Consider the following 17,746-nt stretch of genomic DNA (forward strand, 5'->3'; position numbering starts at 1 on the left):
CAGGCTCCAGGTGTGGTGTTCCTTAAGTTGCAGAAAATACTGCTCCTTCCCAGCTAGTGCCTGCCTGAGATATTCTTCCTTAACTGCCAGAAGGGGAATAGAAAAGGCAGGGATGAGCTTTTTTGTTCTCGGATCCTGTGCCTAGTTTCCCCATAGTTTCTGTAGCATAAGATAAAGGAATTTCAGAAAGAGTGGACCTAGACCAGTAAGGCTGGGGGCGGGCTGCTCTGTTTTTTATCTCCTCAGTCTAGCCAGTAGAATGGATCTTACATCCAAAGAAGGTAGAATTGTTAAACATTTATTATACTAAATTTCAGATAACTTTAATGAAAACCTATAAACTGAGGTGAGTTTTCTAGAAAACTATGGCAGATTTCATAAAACATCAAAGCATGTAATTACCCATAGAGGCAGGGCATTTGCAGGTGATGGATTTCCAAAAATGAGTGCTCAATCTTTAAGTGGAACAGCTAAAATTCAGTTAGTTTACTGCAGGTGAAATCTCTCCATTGAAGAGAATTTGCATTGCTTGAGGGATCACGCTTGAGAGCTGCTGTGTGATAAGGCCACAAGTACTGTGTGATGGGTCACGAAGTAAGAAGTGGTTTCCAGAACTAATGGCAGTACACTGAAAACTGCGGGTCAACGAGTATAGAACTGCGGGCACAAGTGTTAGGAGTGTGTCAAGCACTCAATAGTTGTCTGCTGTGAATAGTTAATGACTCTTCTCTGTAAGAAACCTGCACGTACTTGAGAACAAACAAACCCCAAATCTTTTGCTACTCATCACTACCAGCAGTAGCAGATCTGAAGAATAAAGGTACTATGAAAGCCGACAAACACTCACAAATTACCTTATTCTATCAATTCAAAATGTAGAGTATTAGTGGGTAATGGTCTTGTGAAAAAGAATTGGGATTATCTGAGTCTTAATACTGTCAGTGGAGAACAGAAGTGTGAAGGATGGTGAAGGTCAGTTTGAAAAGCCTTTAATTGGGAAGTGAGCAGTAACTGTAGCAACTTTGAAACGTGTCCTGAAAGAACGATCATACTCACTTTGAAGAAAAAAAGTACTTAGGAATGAAACTTTTCCTTCTGTATTTTTAATAAAAAACTGTTGTTCAGTCTGAATTGAAAATAGCTCTTCTCCTGGCCTGTGTCACGCCGAATGTAGCTTCTCTTTCAATTCTTTTGGTATCTATTGCTAGAGTGATTCATAACTTGCTGTGCAGTGGCTGTAATCTTTGCCAGTAGCCTGAAGAAGCAGTGGGTGTTATTGTATGCAAGCCTTGCACGGTTGACTTCTACTGCTCTGTATTTATTTTGCAGATAAATCTAAATTAGGCCTTTGGTTCAAGTGGCTGCTTCAAGTTGTGCTCAGTACAACCAGGCAATTTTTTGTGTTCTGCCCAGCACTTGGCACAGCTCAGTCCTGCTTATGACTAGGACTTTTATGTGCTGTGGTACTTAAGCTTTTAGATGTGAGAAGCAATGCTTATTTAGAACTTAAACCGATTGTGCTACCATATTACACTCTTACCACAGTTTTCCTAAGCATGCTCATAAGTAGAGCATGTATCTTACAGACCCACAACTCTGCATTGTTCTTTACAGCTGTAAATTGTGAAGTGTGTGGTGTTTTTGTTTTGTTTTGTTCTGGCTTTTTTTTTGATTGTCATTACTTCTGAAGCCTTTACTCAGCAAGTGTCTAGAGTCAGCTATGTGGTGTAGAGCCTTGTCTCTTCATGACACTGAAAGCTTGTTCTGGAACATGGCGTGCCTTAAGTTTCCTTCCTTTGCTTTCTTCCCTTTTAGACACCAAACCCAGTCACAATTATGGTTAATATCTGTTCAAAATAAAAGATAATAATGAAAAATCCTACCTGAGACTACTGTTGCCCTCTAAGCCTTAAATCAATAAATGCAGGAAATATTTTATAATTAGTGGCATTTCATGCCTTGTCTTCCTTCCTTATAATTTTCTCAAGTGAAATTTTAACACTAACTTTTTTGATTTTTATTTTTTTTTTAGAAGCAGAGCGCTCTGAAAGGAATACATTTGCTGAAAGGCTCTCTGCTGTGGAAGCTATTGCAAATGCAATCTCAGTTGTGTCAAGTAATGGCCCGGGAAGTCGGGCAGGATCATCAAGCAGCAGAAGGTAATGTTTTCTTGTTTTCTGTATGTTAATTTTGGTATTAGTTACCAATCTCTTTTAATTCTTCCTTTCAGTCTAGTTTAAGAATAGTTTCTATTGCTAGTGTGAAGTCAGATTTCCCTTCTTCAAAGAGAAAAAGATGGAGCTCCAGTCTTGTATCCCTAGCTCTCACAGTTGATGGTGGGATATTTCTAAACTGATTCTCTTCTCTGGGGTTGCGGCGTTAACTCCTCAGTAGTAAAGTGGAAATATTTTTCCTTGGGAGAAAAGGATAAGCTCTAGTGTTCTTCATAAAGCTGAATTAAATATCTTGGAAGGGAAGTACTCTAGTTGTGCCCAAGTTCTTTCTCTTACGAGAATTTCTGAGGAAGGTGGTCACTTGGGCAGATAAACAGAAAAATAGAATTTCCTAGTATGTCTGATTTCGCTGAAGTTCTTTCTCTTTCCATCATGTTAGCTGAGTGGTGATCGTGTCAAGAGAACCAAAAGGTATCTGTATTGAGTTCTAGTCAGTTCAGAGCACTCCAGATGAGGACATGGGTTTGTTTGTTTTTTAACTCAGTGCTATAGTCAGAGCATTTGATGTAAAATGTCTTTATCCTTCCCAAGCTGCAGTCCTCATCATTGTGATCATTTTGATATGGGAGGTGAGGACTGAAGCTTTCCTCTCATGTTCTACTGAAGACTTGGCTGTTTAAAAGGAAGTGCATTTAAAAAAAAATAGACCTCTTCGTATCACACTGAATTCTTTGGCTGTACGTTATTCCTATCACTTTTTCCTCTTCTAAGATGATATGGAATTTCTTAAAATTATTTATTGACTATCATCAATAAAACAGTGCTTTCATGTTACAAAATTTTAAATTAAAACTTACCTTTAAAATAATTTTAAGCCCTTTTTTAATTCCTTCATGAACTTTTTTTTGAAGTTAGTTTTAAAAAGACAGCATCAACAGAAGCAAATGCCAGGGTCCTGGCAACAAGCTTGGGGTAAAAGGAATTTCAGATAGTGGTGATAATGCCTGTCACCTGCTCTACCCTGCAACAGGCAGTGCTGAGGAGGAAAAAGTAGATGTGTTCTTGGCTCAAACCCATCTCGATTAGTCGATGACTGTCTCTTCTTCCATGGCTGGTATATCCTGTTATAACAAAATGGAATACAGGAATGAAAAATACCTCTTTGCTCATTCTACGCAATGATGAAGAAAAATGTAAATAAGAAGTTTGTTTTTGTTTTTCAGTTTGAAAGTCAGCTTTAAGATGTCCTAATTATAAATGAAAATGAGTTTGTATTTTTACCTTTTTATTTTGTTTATTTTTATTCAGTTTGAGATTAAGGGAAATGATGAGAAGATCCTTGAGAGCTGCTGGGTTGGGCAGACACGAAGCTGGTGCTTCATCCAGTGATCACCAGGACCCAGTTTCTCCACCAATAGCTCCTCCCAGCTGGGTTCCCGATCCTCCTGCAATGGATCCGGGTAAGTCTATTGTTGTATCAAATTAGACTGTAATATAAGAAGAGATTTAATGAAGAAACCAGTGACTTTTAAGGTAAATTGTTTAGACTTGACTGTGAGACCGAAACATTTAATGTCACTGAGATAGCAAGGTGTGCTTTAAGAGTTTACTGAAGGCTTAAAAGCTCTTTTTTTAATCCCCTTTGTGTCTTTCTTATGCTGGTGTCAGACTTCTGTGAAGTATGCTTTATAATGTTGCTTCCATGGATGCTAGTCTAGGAATGTTTCCGTTTGTAGGAAAGAGTACCCATTAAACAGAGAAAGCTTGCAGTGTGTTAGACGCTGCAGAAAGAGCATGTTGTTAGGGATGTCTTTATATATTGATATACATCCTGCTGTTCTGTTTACTGAAAGATGGTGACATTGATTTTATCCTGGCCCCCGCTGTGGGATCTCTTACCACAGCAGCGACTGGCACCGGCCAAGGACCGAGCACCTCCACGATACCAGGTGAGGACCCGCTGCTTATCTGATTATGCTTTAGAAGCAAAATGATCTGAAAAGACATCTTTGTTTGCACAGACTTTCTACATATGCAAACACTTCTAACCAAATGAAGATTGGATCGAAGCAGAATTTCATGAGGGCGCAGAGTACCTGAAGTTTTACATAAAATTATTTTTACCTGAGGAATGAGAAGCATAAAAATTTGGTGATCAGTATGAAATTGATCTTACTGCCTGTATTTCGGAATGTAATTTGGAACTGCAATTTACAGAATTTCAGTGAAATGTTTCAGCAGCTAACAAACTGCTGAATAGTCCTACTGATGAATCACTGAAGTGAAACATTGAATTATTTGTTTTTAATAGGTAGTCATTTTTTTGAGGGAAAACAGTTTCTCTGCATTTTCATTTTCTCATTATAGGGCCTTCTACTGAACCATCTGTAGTGGAATCAAAAGATCGGAAGGCAAATGCTCATTTCATACTGAAATTGCTGTGTGATAGTGTTGTTTTACAACCTTATCTTCGAGAATTGCTGTCAGCCAAGTAAGTTTTCAAATGAATTTTCATTATTCTTTTTAATGTTACATAATGCAGTCTATTGTATAGGAACCTTTTTAAAAAGTTTAATTTAGAGTCACATCAGCTAAAATGGAGAATGTTAGGAAGTTGGCAGCTTTTGTATCATGTACAGAAGTAAAATGAGTAAAAGTGTTTAATCACTCCCTGGTATTTCAATTTGCACAAGGTTAGCAGTGTTAAGTTTTTGTATGCTTCCTACCTCTCCTGTTGAAAACATAAACATAAAAGGTCAGTGTTTTGACTTCTCTTTTTCTTCCCCACTAGGGATGCAAGAGGCATGACACCATTTATGTCAGCAGTCAGTGGCCGGGCGTATCCTGCTGCAATTACAATTCTAGAAACTGCACAAAAAATTGCTAAAGGTACATCAGTTTCACTAATTATTAGTGTATTGTTTTTTCAAAAATTTGGCATTAGCATACGTTCAGATTCATTACATTAATCACATAGAATGAATCACATAGATTCATTCTTTGTATGCAGTAGTACATGGGTTTGAGCAACAGGTGTTGGTTCTACACGTCTTTACAAAATAGTAAAGAATATTGCTGCACGTTTTGGAAATCTGTTACGGAGTGTCACCCTTATTTGTAGTGTATGTATTATGAAAGATTTATGTGAATATTACTGCTTTTGTGCTTTACAATCCTTAGTGATTTAAGGTTCCACTTTCCAGTGGTACACAGGTATCACATTGAACTTCTGTATTTGAACTGGAGGGAAACAGACCAGTAGGCCAAACTAGATGATGTTACTAATGTGACTTTTATGCAAACATATACTTTGCGACTCTTTCAACTTTGGTGATTCATCGAATTGATTAGAATGCAAGAGAATTTAAAACTGGAGGAATATTGTTCAAGGTTATTTTTTGGTCAGGAGCTGGCAGCAGCTTCTGGAACAATTACCTGTGATGTGACATACGAGGTTTTCAAAAAAAAAAAAGTGAAGAAGACTTCATTGAAACTTACTCTGTGATTCTTCTGTCAAGTACGGATTTTGTTGGTTGTTTCTGTGGTGTTTTTTCTTTTTAAACACTGCCATTCTTTTCTTCTAGCTGAAGCAACTTCAAGTGAAAAAGAAGATGATGTGTTTATGGGAATGGTTTGTCCTTCCGGTACAAATCCAGATGACTCTCCCTTGTATGTTTTATGTTGTAATGATACATGCAGCTTTACCTGGACTGGTGCAGAACATATTAACCAAGTAAGGCTTTTTTCCTTTTTAAGTAATATTTTTCGATCATGTATTATGTTAGTCTAGTGATCCAATTTTTGAGTCATTGAAGTATTTTTAAATTTTTGTAACTTGTCTAATATTGTCACTGCTTCTAACTCTCAAGGCAGGCAGTGTTGGTCAGAATATTGCTGTTAATGGGTGTGGTTTTCACCTCACTAACTTTGGCAAAAATTTTGATGGAAATAACTCCTAGCAAACAGCGAATATTAAAATTAGCAACAGTTTCACTTTCTAGAATCGACTGACTTCTAAGTGAACGCATCAGTTTTAAAGAGTGCGATTTTAATGCTATGAGATAAAAAGTACATAAAGGAAAAACTCTGTATAATACTCTTAACTTTTTTAGGATATATTTGAATGCCGAACATGTGGCCTGTTAGAATCTCTTTGTTGTTGCACAGAATGTGCAAGGGTCTGTCACAAAGGACATGACTGCAAGTAAGTATTGCGTTCTGTTTCTTATAATCAAATCAGTCTTGTAGTTTTGTTTCTTTACTGGTGATTGGTTTTGGTTGTTGTTTTTCTTTCCCTTGATTAAAATCTTCATATATTAGACAACAGAAGATCAGTAATATATTTTAAATATATTTTTTCTTCTGCTCTGTAAGATTTATTTTACGGATCTGAATTGAAAGAATAACATGCAGCCATCTCGTAATTTTCACTTTATAGAATTCAGAGTAACTGTATAAGTCTAACACCATTAAGTGTGTAATAATCTGAGAAGAATATGCTTCATTTTGGGCACCTCCAAAAGTTTTCTGAAGCCCATGATTACCAATGACGGATCATTCTTGTAAACTTTCATAAAGAAGTGTAGTATACATGTATTCATCTCTTAGATCAACTGTAATAAAGGGAGAAGTGAGCTAGCAGTCAAATGAACAGTCAAGATGTCTCTGATCAACCTGGCCAAAGTTTTGAAGCTGCAGAAGTTTTGTACCACTGTTACAGCATGTAAATTGTTACTGCATTAACATCCTTGCTATAGTAAGCTAACAAATACAATTATAAAGACATTCTCAGCATTTTGACAATTATTGAGGTTTTACTGCATGTATAAAGGAACTTTAACTTAACTTTGGCTGGAGGATATTTTGGGGGAAGAATATACTTTCTTGGATGAGCTTTAAGGCACTATGAAAAGCTCTACAGTGAAGCTGCCCTTGTGAAGTGAGTGTAGGAAACAAGAATGGCAAATGCCAAGTGTAGTGTTGTAAGACATGCATTTCTCTTTTAAGCTACATCTTGGTGTCCTGCTAATATAATTAACAAAATTCTAGCAGGAATCATAATGTCTACAATAACACCTACAGCCTGCGTAGAAAATACTTGGTGTGTTAATGAACAGTGTTTGCAGCTCACTTTTTCTCTTTCTTATAGGCTGAAACGAACATCCCCCACAGCTTACTGTGATTGCTGGGAGAAGTGCAAGTGTAAAACACTAATTGCAGGACAGAAGTCTGCTCGCCTTGATCTCCTTTACCGCCTGCTTACCACCACAAATCTTGTTACTATGCCAAATAGCAGGTAAGTTCGTATGTGCAGTGACTAGAGCAGAATAATCTTTATTGCTTAAAATATGTGGTGTACAGTATCTCCACTAATCAATTTTTCATTACAGGGGAGAACACCTCCTCCTATTTTTAGTACAGACAGTTGCCAGGCAAACTGTGGAACACTGCCAATACAGACCACCTAGAATTAGGGAAGATCGTAATCGTAAAACTGCAAATCCTGAAGGTAAGAGCCCTTTCACTGAAATAAATGGTATTTTATAATAAATGGCAAAATTTCAATACCTCTTCCTCATATTGCTTTTTTTTTTTATCTCTTTAGATTCTGATATGCCTGATCACGATTTAGAACCTCCTCGGTTTGCTCAGCTTGCTTTGGAACGTGTTCTGCAAGACTGGAATGCACTGAAGTCTATGATCATGTTTGGCTCCCAGGAAAATAAAGACCCGTGTGTATTTACAAATAGACAACAATGTAAAGTTTGATTTGATGTTTGAGACCTGCTGACTTACATAAAATTTAATTTCTTTTTGTTTTTTTCTAAGTCTTAGTGCAAGCAGCAGGATAGGCCATCTCTTGCCTGAAGAACAAGTTTACCTTAATCAGCAAAGTGGAACTATTCGCTTGGACTGTTTTACGCATTGCCTTATTGTCAAGTGTACAGCAGACATTTTGGTAAGCACACTTAGCCACGTTTTACATAGACTTCTGAACAGTCATAGAATGGTATGGCTTGGCAGGGAACCTTGAAGATCATCTAGTCCATTCCCCTGCTATGCAGAGACTTCTTTCACTAGATAACGTTACTCAAAGACCCGTCCAACTTTGAACGCTTCCAGGGATGAGGCATCTGCAGCATCTCTGGGCATCCTGTTCCAGTGTCTTAACGCCTTCATTCTGAAAAATTTCTTTGCTATATCCGATCTAAATGTACCTTCTTTCAGCTTAAAACTGTTGCTCATCATCCTGTCACAGGCCCTGGTAAAAAAAAAAAATATCTTTTTCCATCTTTCTTACAAACTCTCTGTGATATAATGGGATATTCTAGTGTATTTGGGGTGATACACTGTGAGCCTAATTTGAGAATAACTTCAAATTAACTGTTTTTTTTTTTCCTGAAATTACACTGTTACAACTGTGCTCTGGTTTTTTGAATCTTAATTTGGCTTGTTTCATGCTTCTAAATTGCACGCTATTATTGGGTTGTAATAATTTGTTTCTTTAGCTTTTAGATACTTTACTGGGTACTCTGGTAAAAGAACTTCAAAACAAGTATACACCAGGACGTAGAGAAGAAGCGATTGCTGTTACAATGAGATTCCTGCGTTCTGTGGCAAGAGTGTTTGTCATTCTTAGCGTGGAAATGGCTTCCTCCAAAAAGAAAAAGTAAGTGTGGAGGATAGGAGGGGGTTGTTTTGGTTGTTTGCTTTTCTGTTAATTCTCTCAATGAGTTGATACTCATCAATAATAGGCAGAAACATTTGAACTAAGGTGCGGTCTGTCGGCAGTGTTGTATTGAAATGTATGTGCCTGAAGATTGCACAATAGCTGCTGGTATTGTGTGTAGCTTGTAAAGTTTAATTTCGTAAGATAGATGCTGAACTTCTCTGAGGGTTTTGGGAAGTAGATTTTTTTATTATGTTAGTCAAAAATACAATCTTTATCTGTTTATTATTTGTAGATTTAGATATTCAGCCTTAGTCTCTTAAATTACTGAATGTTTTTAACTGACCATAAGTAGTTCCTCATATTGCTGCTATATACACATCTATGTACATACTAAAGATAGGATTGTTTGAAAAATGTGTTATATTCATATTGAAGATGTACTTACCTTTATTTTTCCTTATTTTTTCCCTAGCAATTTTATTCCACAGCCAATTGGAAAATGTAAACGTGTATTCCAGGCATTATTGCCCTATGCTGTCGAAGAGTTGTGCAATGTAGCAGAATCTTTAATTATTCCAGTCAGGATGGGAATTGCACGTCCTACAGCACCCTTTACTCTCGCTAGCACCAGCATAGATGCCATGCAGGGAAGTGAAGAACTATTTTCTGTGGAGCCTCTGCCACCAAGACCATCATCTGACCAGTCTAGCAGGTAAAAGCTCACTATTTGTTCTTTTCAAAGACGGTTAAAGATGGGATTTGTTCTTTGTTTTTGTTGTTGTTTTGATTTATGTTATTAACCTTTCATTAGTAGAAAAAGCTGCTTATTCTGGGCAAGTATTTTGGAAATACGTTCCTACTGACAGATTTCTTACCTAATTTAGGTTGATAGTGATGTCCAGAGGTCATCACCCTGTCCCCTTCTCCCTGTATCCCCATGTCCCTATAGATCTCCATTCAAGTTTTTGTCAGGTCCCTCTGGCCCTTGTCCATTTAGATGCAAAATCCCTCCAAGTATTTAGATTCCACAACGTTTTGGTGTAACCTTTTTGGATTGGTGACCACACTCACTGTGAAATCTTCTTAAAAATGTCTTAATTTTTTTTATTTCCCTTTTCTTTCTTCTTTATTCTGGCATAACATGAATTTCTTGTTCTAAATCACATCCATTTCTTCTTGCCTTCTACTCTATACCTCTGAGAAATAGCAAAAAAATTTTTTTTTGCTAGCTTTCAATTGAATGTAAGTGATCTACTGACTTTGGAAGTATTTACACATGAAGCATGGAGTTACTCTTTCAAGTTTTGAAGGCCTTTACAGGTTTTCGGTGGTGTAGTTGCACTGATTTACCATTTCATTTGGGCTCTGGTATCAGTGAGTTATTCTGCCTACTACCCACCCATCTAGGAAAAAGAAGCTGATCTTAGTTTCATGATAAACTTGCAAGAGTCTTTCTTCAGTCTGTTTTTTTTTTTTCAGTCTAAGCACTTCAGGCTTTTAGAAGATTTCGTCTTAAGGATCTGAAATTATGCTTTTTTTTTTCCTTTCTTTATTAATGCTTTTTTGTTATAACCTCTTCCTTTTTTTCCTTTTTTTTTTAAAGTTCTAGTCAGTCTCAGTCATCGTACATCATAAGGAATCCTCAGCAAAGACGAATCAGCCAGTCACAGCCAGTTCGTGGCAGGGATGAAGAACAAGATGATATTGTTTCAGCAGATGTGGAAGAGGTCAGTTTTCTTTTCCTCCCTTTCTTTCTTCCCCTCAGTGTGGGACCTAATGCGTTAGCACGTGCTTTAATTTCAAAGCCAAAAATTCATGCATCAAGGTCTCTATCTTTCAGAAGATACTCAACTATCCCTTACAGCACAGTAATACTTCATGGAGTCCATAATTCCACAAGCATTTTGTTTTCACAGAGCTTTGAATACAAAACTATGTTGTTTCCATCAGCGTTTAGTTACTTGAGAGTATACAAAGTGTATACAAAGCATTTGAATAACAGTATGACTTAACATACAATAAATACATCTGTAGTCTCATTTATATGTAATATTACACTTTATTATAACTCCCTTTTATTAAAATGGCCTTTCAACATATGGGTACTAGAGGGACTTTACCAGGATGAAGCGCTTCCAAATTTATTAACTACTTCTAGGCTTTGTTCAGCTTTATTCTTTCAGCATTAAAATCTGATGTCCAAATCTGTCTTTCATTCGTGGGATTTTTTTCTTAGATATGTCTTCTTGTTTGTTAGTGTTTTACATGAAATTTTGTACTTTCCTTTTGAAAACACACAGATCTTTGATATATAAATTATTTTGGTATAAAATTAAAATACTCTTTCCAGGTTGAGGTGGTTGAGGGGGTAGCGGGTGAAGAAGACCATCATGATGAGCAGGAAGAACATGGTGAAGAAAATGCTGAAGCAGAAGGACAGCATGATGAGCATGATGAAGATGGTATGTATAATGTACATTGCATTGCGCATATTACTGATTGGATGAACTAACTGCATCAAAACCAGAAGGCAACTTCAGAGTCATCAATGATCATGATTTGGGAGCATAAACAGAGAATCAAGGGGGTTAGGGCTACACATCATAGAAGCAAGATGGGTAAAATTAGAGATTACAGTGTACCTCCCTGTCACAAGTTACTTTTGTTTTTGCACAAGGAGAAAATACTAAAGTATCAAAGATTTTAAAAAAAACTTGTTAGATGTTAACATATCAGATTTTGCCTTTTGTAATTGCTACTGTTGACAGAATATTGACAGTTTTTGTTGCAAACTGGAGGACTGAAAAGTAGCGTTGCTCTTGAATGACTAATGATAAAATAGCAGTTATGGTAGATGTGCTTTCAAAAAGGATCTGAACCATGGTGAACGAGTTTTAAAACCACTCATGAAATATGGAATTATGGATCAATTTTTAATATCCACAATTCATCCATTACGTTTGGAAATTCTTGCTATTAATGTGGCTTCTCTTGTCTCTTTGGGATTAGATCGTCCAAAAGTATGATTTAAATATAATTACCTTGTACTCTTTGTCTGTGCCTCATGGTTCCAGTCAGCTCATTTACAGGACAGGAAATATGTTCATTCACTTGCTGAGTACTTGGAATATTAATTCTAAAAATTTAAAATTGAATAGAAGTTTTTTTGGTTTGAGCAGCTAATCCTTGAAGCCTTAATTTTCAGTGTGTGTACTGAATGTATATGCACAGGGCTGAGTGAGAAGGTCAGGGGTAGCTAACTGCTGAAAAACAAGGACAAAGCTACACGTATTGCTTCACATTTGCACTGCTTTTATGGTCTTTCCCTGTATGTCTTTTAGTTTCTGCTACAGTCAGGGGCTCTGGGTTTAGTTTAATGGCTTTTATGAGCTACTACAGCCACTCTGTTTTTCTGTTTTTAAACATGAGTTTTTTTATATTGTTTTTGTAGGCAGTGATATGGAGTTGGATTTACTAGCTGCTGCTGAAACTGAAAGTGACAGTGAGAGTAACCACAGTAATCAGGACAATGCTAGTGGGCGCAGAAGTGTTGTCACTGCAGCTACTGCTGGCTCAGAAGCAGGTATGCTACATCATCTCATGTTTAATCCAGCTGTTCAGGTATTAGGATTAAACTGTACAGGAAAAAAACGTATTAGTGGTTTAGCTTTAGTAGGGGCAGGACTGGTCTCAGCTAAAAAAAATGTTATTCTTTGCCTTTGGAGCTGGACTGTATCCAACACTTCAGAGACACGCTGGAGAAATGATTTACTTCACAATTAGATTGAGCAGAGTGAGAATTACCTGATCATGACGTTTTTATAACAAATACCTTTCCCTCAATCTTTTCCTTTTTTTCTTATTCAACCAGCTTCTTCCCTCACACCTCTGTCTTCCAATATTTCCTGTTGTTTCTTTGCCTATAATTAGAAGGAACTATGCAGGCTTTTTGCAGAAGGTGTGCTAAAGTGAAAGCCATCTTCTCTGCTCTTACAGAGCTTCTGCATGTGTTAGCTAAAGATTATTTAGCACTCGTGTGAAGTGCAGTGAAATATTTTCACTCATTTTTAGTGCAGAAGTTAGCTATGGTTTAAAGCAAAATGTGAAGTCTGATCAGTCATTTAAAGGCTTTTTGAAAGTAACTGCTGTACTGTTACCTGGAAGCACAGTTTTTAGAGCTCACTGACGGGGCAGAATCAGTGAACATTTTAAAAATCAGATTATTTCTTCATTTGTCTTTTGAAATGCGAATAAATTTAGTGCTTTTTTTGTGTGTGAAACTGGTTTTGGAAAATATGAAGTATGTCATAAGGATAATTTATTGAAAATTTGTGGTAGCGGTATGTGAACGTTTTTATAATGTGTAATTTTTTCTTATGAAAATGTTTTTATAACAGTTGTATGATAAATCCATGCACGCATATGACTGCAATTGTCAATTACTGTTTATTGCTTATTTTCTTTGACAGGAGCTAGCAGTGTTCCAGCATTTTTTTCTGAAGATGACTCTCAATCAAATGACTCCAGTGACTCGGATAGCAGCAGCAGTCAGAGCGATGACATAGAACAGGAGACCTTTATGCTTGATGAGCCTCTGGAGCGAACCACAAATAGCTCTCACGCCAATGGTGCTGCCCAAGCACCTCGTTCTATGCAGTGGGCTGTGCGCAACACCCAAAACCAGAGAACCACTAGCACTGCTCCTTCTAGTACGTCAGCCCCAGCAGGCAAGTCTGAGTAAAATGCATGCATGACAGTCAATTAACTTGTGGCTTTGCTCCCTCCTCTGTTTTCATTTGTTCTCTTAAGGATGAAATGTTACATATTTGTTCTAGAAAAACAGCAATGACATGTCTTGACTGTTCTAGTACTGGTTTTGAGTTTAACAGAAGGAAGGATCCAGTGTAGATCTTAAAATGTTATGAATATGCTTGCAGTAGCTAGTCACGTTTTTTCTAGGAAGTGACTTTTTACTTGTTACAGATGTGATTTCAGTAACATTTACAAGGGTTTTTACTAGAAATGTTCATGATATCTGTCAATACATAAAATGCATAACAAAGCTTAAATTCATTAATGTCGTACTTTTATATTTAGCAAGTTCAGCGGGCTTGATCTACATCGATCCATCCAACCTGCGTCGGAGCGGTACCATCAGTACGAGCGCTGCAGCAGCAGCTGCAGCACTTGAAGCCAGCAATGCAAGCAGCTATTTAACATCGGCAAGCAGTTTAGCAAGAGCATACAGCATAGTGATACGGCAGATATCTGACCTCATGGGTCTGATTCCCAAGTACAATCATTTAGTGTATTCTCAGATCCCAGCTGCAGTGAAGCTGACTTACCAAGATGCTGTTAACTTGCAGGTAAGAACATACAAACTTGGTGCATGAACATAATCTCAATGTAATTAGGATTTTTTTTAGGTAGAATCATGAAATTATTGAGGTTTTTAAAGACCAGAATAGAAAAGAATGAAGAAAGCTGGCTGGTGTTGGATCAAAAACCAGATCAGTGGAGTTAGCAAATGGCAAGGAAATGAGGCTACAGAGCTAATATTGGAACTAAGTAAGGAAAAGACTGAGCTAAAAGAGGAACTTCTGTATGCAGTTGAAATTAAGATCTGCATAGAAAATTATGTCCTTTTTGCTGAAGTTGCAAGTGGTGAAGGATAGAGGACACCATATTGGGATGAGGGCTGTTAAAGCTACCAAAAAGTTAAGAATTAGGCCAAAAACTCCCAAAATGTGCTTATCTGGGAGTTGGTTGCAGTGTGGATATAAGGTGAGGAGGTAGAAGAGGTGCCTGAAAATGAGGGAGGGGTTGTGAGGGTGCTTTACAGAAACACCAAGGTAGTAAGTGAAGAGAGCTGCACGCCACTACAGTGAATCAGCTGTCCCCATAAAGCTTTCAGAAATTGTTCGTTGGTCATTCTTGAGTGGGATTTTAGTGTCTCTTTGTGGGAAATCATATGTAACTGTAAAAGCAGTGGTGAAGGCTTGTGTTGAGATTGCATTCTATCATCTGTTTCTGTTGTTTGCAAAACTCATTAAATCTCATTTTCTGTAGAATTATGTAGAAGAAAAGCTTATTCCTACTTGGAATTGGATGGTTAGTATCATGGACTCTACAGAAGCACAGCTGCGTTATGGTTCTGCATTAGCATCTGCGGGTGATCCTGGGCATCCAAATCATCCTCTGCATGCTTCTCAGAACTCAGCCAGAAGGGAAAGGATGACAGCTCGTGAGGAAGCTAGCTTAAGAACACTCGAGGGAAGAAGGTATGAAAATAGTTCGATTATTGCATGGTGTATGAAGTACTAGTTCTATTTGATTCTGTAATGCAGCAGCATAGTTACTGTTTTGATTTAAGGTGCCTTCCTGTGTTGTTGCTGCTACTTGGTTTATTCTGATGTAGTAGTTTTATCTCCGGTATTACCTCTTCGTAATATATTGCACCTCAGCTGCATTTACACAGAAAAATGTGAAATCATGGTCATTGCTCTTACTATCACACTGTTTTGTATTTCATGTCTATATTTCAAATGTGGAGACTAATAGTAAAGGATGCCTAATCTCTGTGTTCGATTCTTTTCTCTCACTAGACGTGCTACTTTACTCAGTGCTCGTCAGGGAATGATGTCAGCACGTGGTGATTTCCTGAACTACGCACTGTCTTTGATGCGTTCGCACAATGATGAGCACTCAGATGTCCTTCCTGTTCTAGATGTCTGTTCACTAAAGCATGTAGCATACGTTTTTCAAGCGCTTATTTATTGGATTAAGGCAATGAATCAACAGACAACATTGGATACTCCTCAGCTGGAACGGAAAAGGTATTAAGTCTGACTCAGAACCAAAAACCTCATTGCATGGCAGTGCCTCTAACAAATGTACTAAAGACAAGTTATCAGCTGAACAATGCAGTCTGTTCCTCGTGTTTAACATAATAATGACTAAGTTAGAAATCTGTTAAACGTGCTAGAAATGGCATAAGAGAAAACTTAAAAATTTGGTATGGTGAGCACAGTAGTTTGATTTTTTTTTTTTTTTTCCACTTGTTTGGGGTACTTAAGTCTTAACCTCATTATCTAAAGCACGGTAGGGAAACTGATAACAGAAAATATTAAGTTGAAAAGCTACGTTGCCTCAATGATAGCATTTTACAAGGTATGCCAGCATTTCTTTCTAAGACTTTTTTAGAATGTCCTTTGATTTGAAGTGGTGATTAATGACCATATGTATATCCACGTGTTGGTAGTCTATGCCAACTATTTCTACTTACTAAGTTTGGAGGTGAAGTACCTGGGTAGTCATAGCCAACAGTTAGATAAATGCAAGTCTTTGCTTATCCCTGCCCCTGGTTTTCAATGTCACAGATCAAGCACAACACAACTGTTCATTTTCTCTGCAAATTCAGCAACTGTAAAATATGAGTGTTCGATATTTAAGATACACTGAACTGCTGCTTTAGTTCAGATGTTATGCTTAATATATCTTCTAATGTAAGGCCTGTTAGAACCTCAAAATGTATACCAGATGTTATCATTAGAAACAGTAGTTTCCTCAGAAGTGTAGTGGTGGTGTAATGCAGTAACTGATCCAAGTTCTGGTGCAGGCTGAGTTGAGTAGTTGGAGCTGTGGCTTTAAACCTTTTCGAGGCAGTAACATACTTCTGGAATCTTCTTTGTCCCCAAAAATTCGTGTACTGAAATCTGTCAAATAACTTCACCAAAGAATTGCTAAGTTCTCATGAAATGCTTAAGCTACAAATGCTTAGACTTTTTCATTTAAAAGTGAGTGTTTCAAATTAAAATGAAGTCTCTTGCTTCTATTAGGTGACATTTTAGTAGCCTGCATGAAATGTTTTTATTGGTTTTCATCTAATTCCAGAACATATTTGGCACACACTGCCACAAATAAAAACTAATCAAAGTTCTTGATACTTACTATAGTACAGTGAAATCTATTTTTCTAATACATAGCTCAGACTTACAATTTGAAATGTGATCATTTGAAATTACAGGATCAAGCATATTCTACACCATTGAATCTTAGAACAGTATTCAGTTATATAACTCCTTCCCTAATTCAGAGTTCCTAGATTGTTTGGTACTGATATGGTCTTTAAAAATAAATATACCCATCGCTGACTGAAGCTTTAACTCTTTAGATCAACCTTGGTGGGTGGCCTAATGCATTTAGGGGTAGCTGCCTGAGCAGAGTAGTGATTATGTAATGAGAGGGACTCTACAGCTTTGAATGCCACCTCCCAGTGGAAAATCCCTGCCTGTTCAGCAGTGACTTTACAGTTCTTACGACGTATAGCTTGCAAGTATATTTACTGATTATACTGTTGATTTTATTGACTGCAACTGCTGTAAATGCTTTTTTCTTTTTTTTTAGAACTCGTGAACTTTTGGAGCTGGGTCTTGACAACGAAGATTCAGAACATGAAAATGATGATGATACCAATCAAAGTTTGTACACAGAAACACTTCTATCATATGCTAAATTATAATACTTTCATAATGTTTTTTCCCATTAGTTAGCTGAGGCTTTGAATAAGTGTTTGCTATTTGCATATGTTAAGACAATGGAAGATGTCCTTACTAAAGTCTAGCTTTGGAAGACTTTCATACCATTATTATTTTACCAGACTTCTGCCGTTGCTTGTTCTCATTTTGGACCCCTCTTTTCATCTACTTTCTCTCTAACCTGCAGAGTTTGTGCCCTTATTGTTCTGCACAATGGCAGAATTTAAAATTAGAATCTGAGCTAAACTGTGGTTGTTTTGATCTGTTGAAGATACTGCTGAAAACAACAGAATGTGTACTCTGTATGAAGTATATATAGTATAGCAGTGCACATTCATTAAAACTTGCTACAGTAAAAAGAA

At 37.2% G+C, this 17,746-nt stretch overlaps 1 protein-coding gene across 4 annotated transcripts in view; it reads left to right on the plus strand.

Annotated features, from left to right (window-relative positions):
- Positions 1–17,746, plus strand: part of UBR5 (ubiquitin protein ligase E3 component n-recognin 5) — a 77,132-nt gene that overhangs the window by 48,174 nt on the left and 11,212 nt on the right. For all 4 annotated transcript variants that reach the window (XM_072034414.1, XM_072034415.1, XM_027452555.3 and 1 more), the window contains 21 exons: positions 2,033–2,159; positions 3,483–3,634; positions 4,028–4,123; positions 4,542–4,665; positions 4,966–5,063; positions 5,759–5,907; positions 6,287–6,378; positions 7,324–7,470; positions 7,565–7,683; positions 7,780–7,906; positions 8,004–8,133; positions 8,684–8,844; positions 9,320–9,559; positions 10,451–10,574; positions 11,198–11,309; positions 12,299–12,430; positions 13,317–13,574; positions 13,945–14,213; positions 14,917–15,128; positions 15,453–15,683; positions 17,254–17,327. In XM_072034414.1, the coding sequence (XP_071890515.1) occupies positions 2,033–2,159; positions 3,483–3,634; positions 4,028–4,123; positions 4,542–4,665; positions 4,966–5,063; positions 5,759–5,907; positions 6,287–6,378; positions 7,324–7,470; positions 7,565–7,683; positions 7,780–7,906; positions 8,004–8,133; positions 8,684–8,844; positions 9,320–9,559; positions 10,451–10,574; positions 11,198–11,309; positions 12,299–12,430; positions 13,317–13,574; positions 13,945–14,213; positions 14,917–15,128; positions 15,453–15,683; positions 17,254–17,327 (3,174 nt within the window). The remainder of the gene's footprint in view (positions 1–2,032; positions 2,160–3,482; positions 3,635–4,027; positions 4,124–4,541; positions 4,666–4,965; positions 5,064–5,758; positions 5,908–6,286; positions 6,379–7,323; positions 7,471–7,564; positions 7,684–7,779; positions 7,907–8,003; positions 8,134–8,683; positions 8,845–9,319; positions 9,560–10,450; positions 10,575–11,197; positions 11,310–12,298; positions 12,431–13,316; positions 13,575–13,944; positions 14,214–14,916; positions 15,129–15,452; positions 15,684–17,253; positions 17,328–17,746) is intronic.

Source organism: Anas platyrhynchos, chromosome 2 (assembly GCF_047663525.1).
Source record: "Anas platyrhynchos isolate ZD024472 breed Pekin duck chromosome 2, IASCAAS_PekinDuck_T2T, whole genome shotgun sequence".
NCBI classification, from domain to species: domain Eukaryota; kingdom Metazoa; phylum Chordata; class Aves; order Anseriformes; family Anatidae; genus Anas; species Anas platyrhynchos.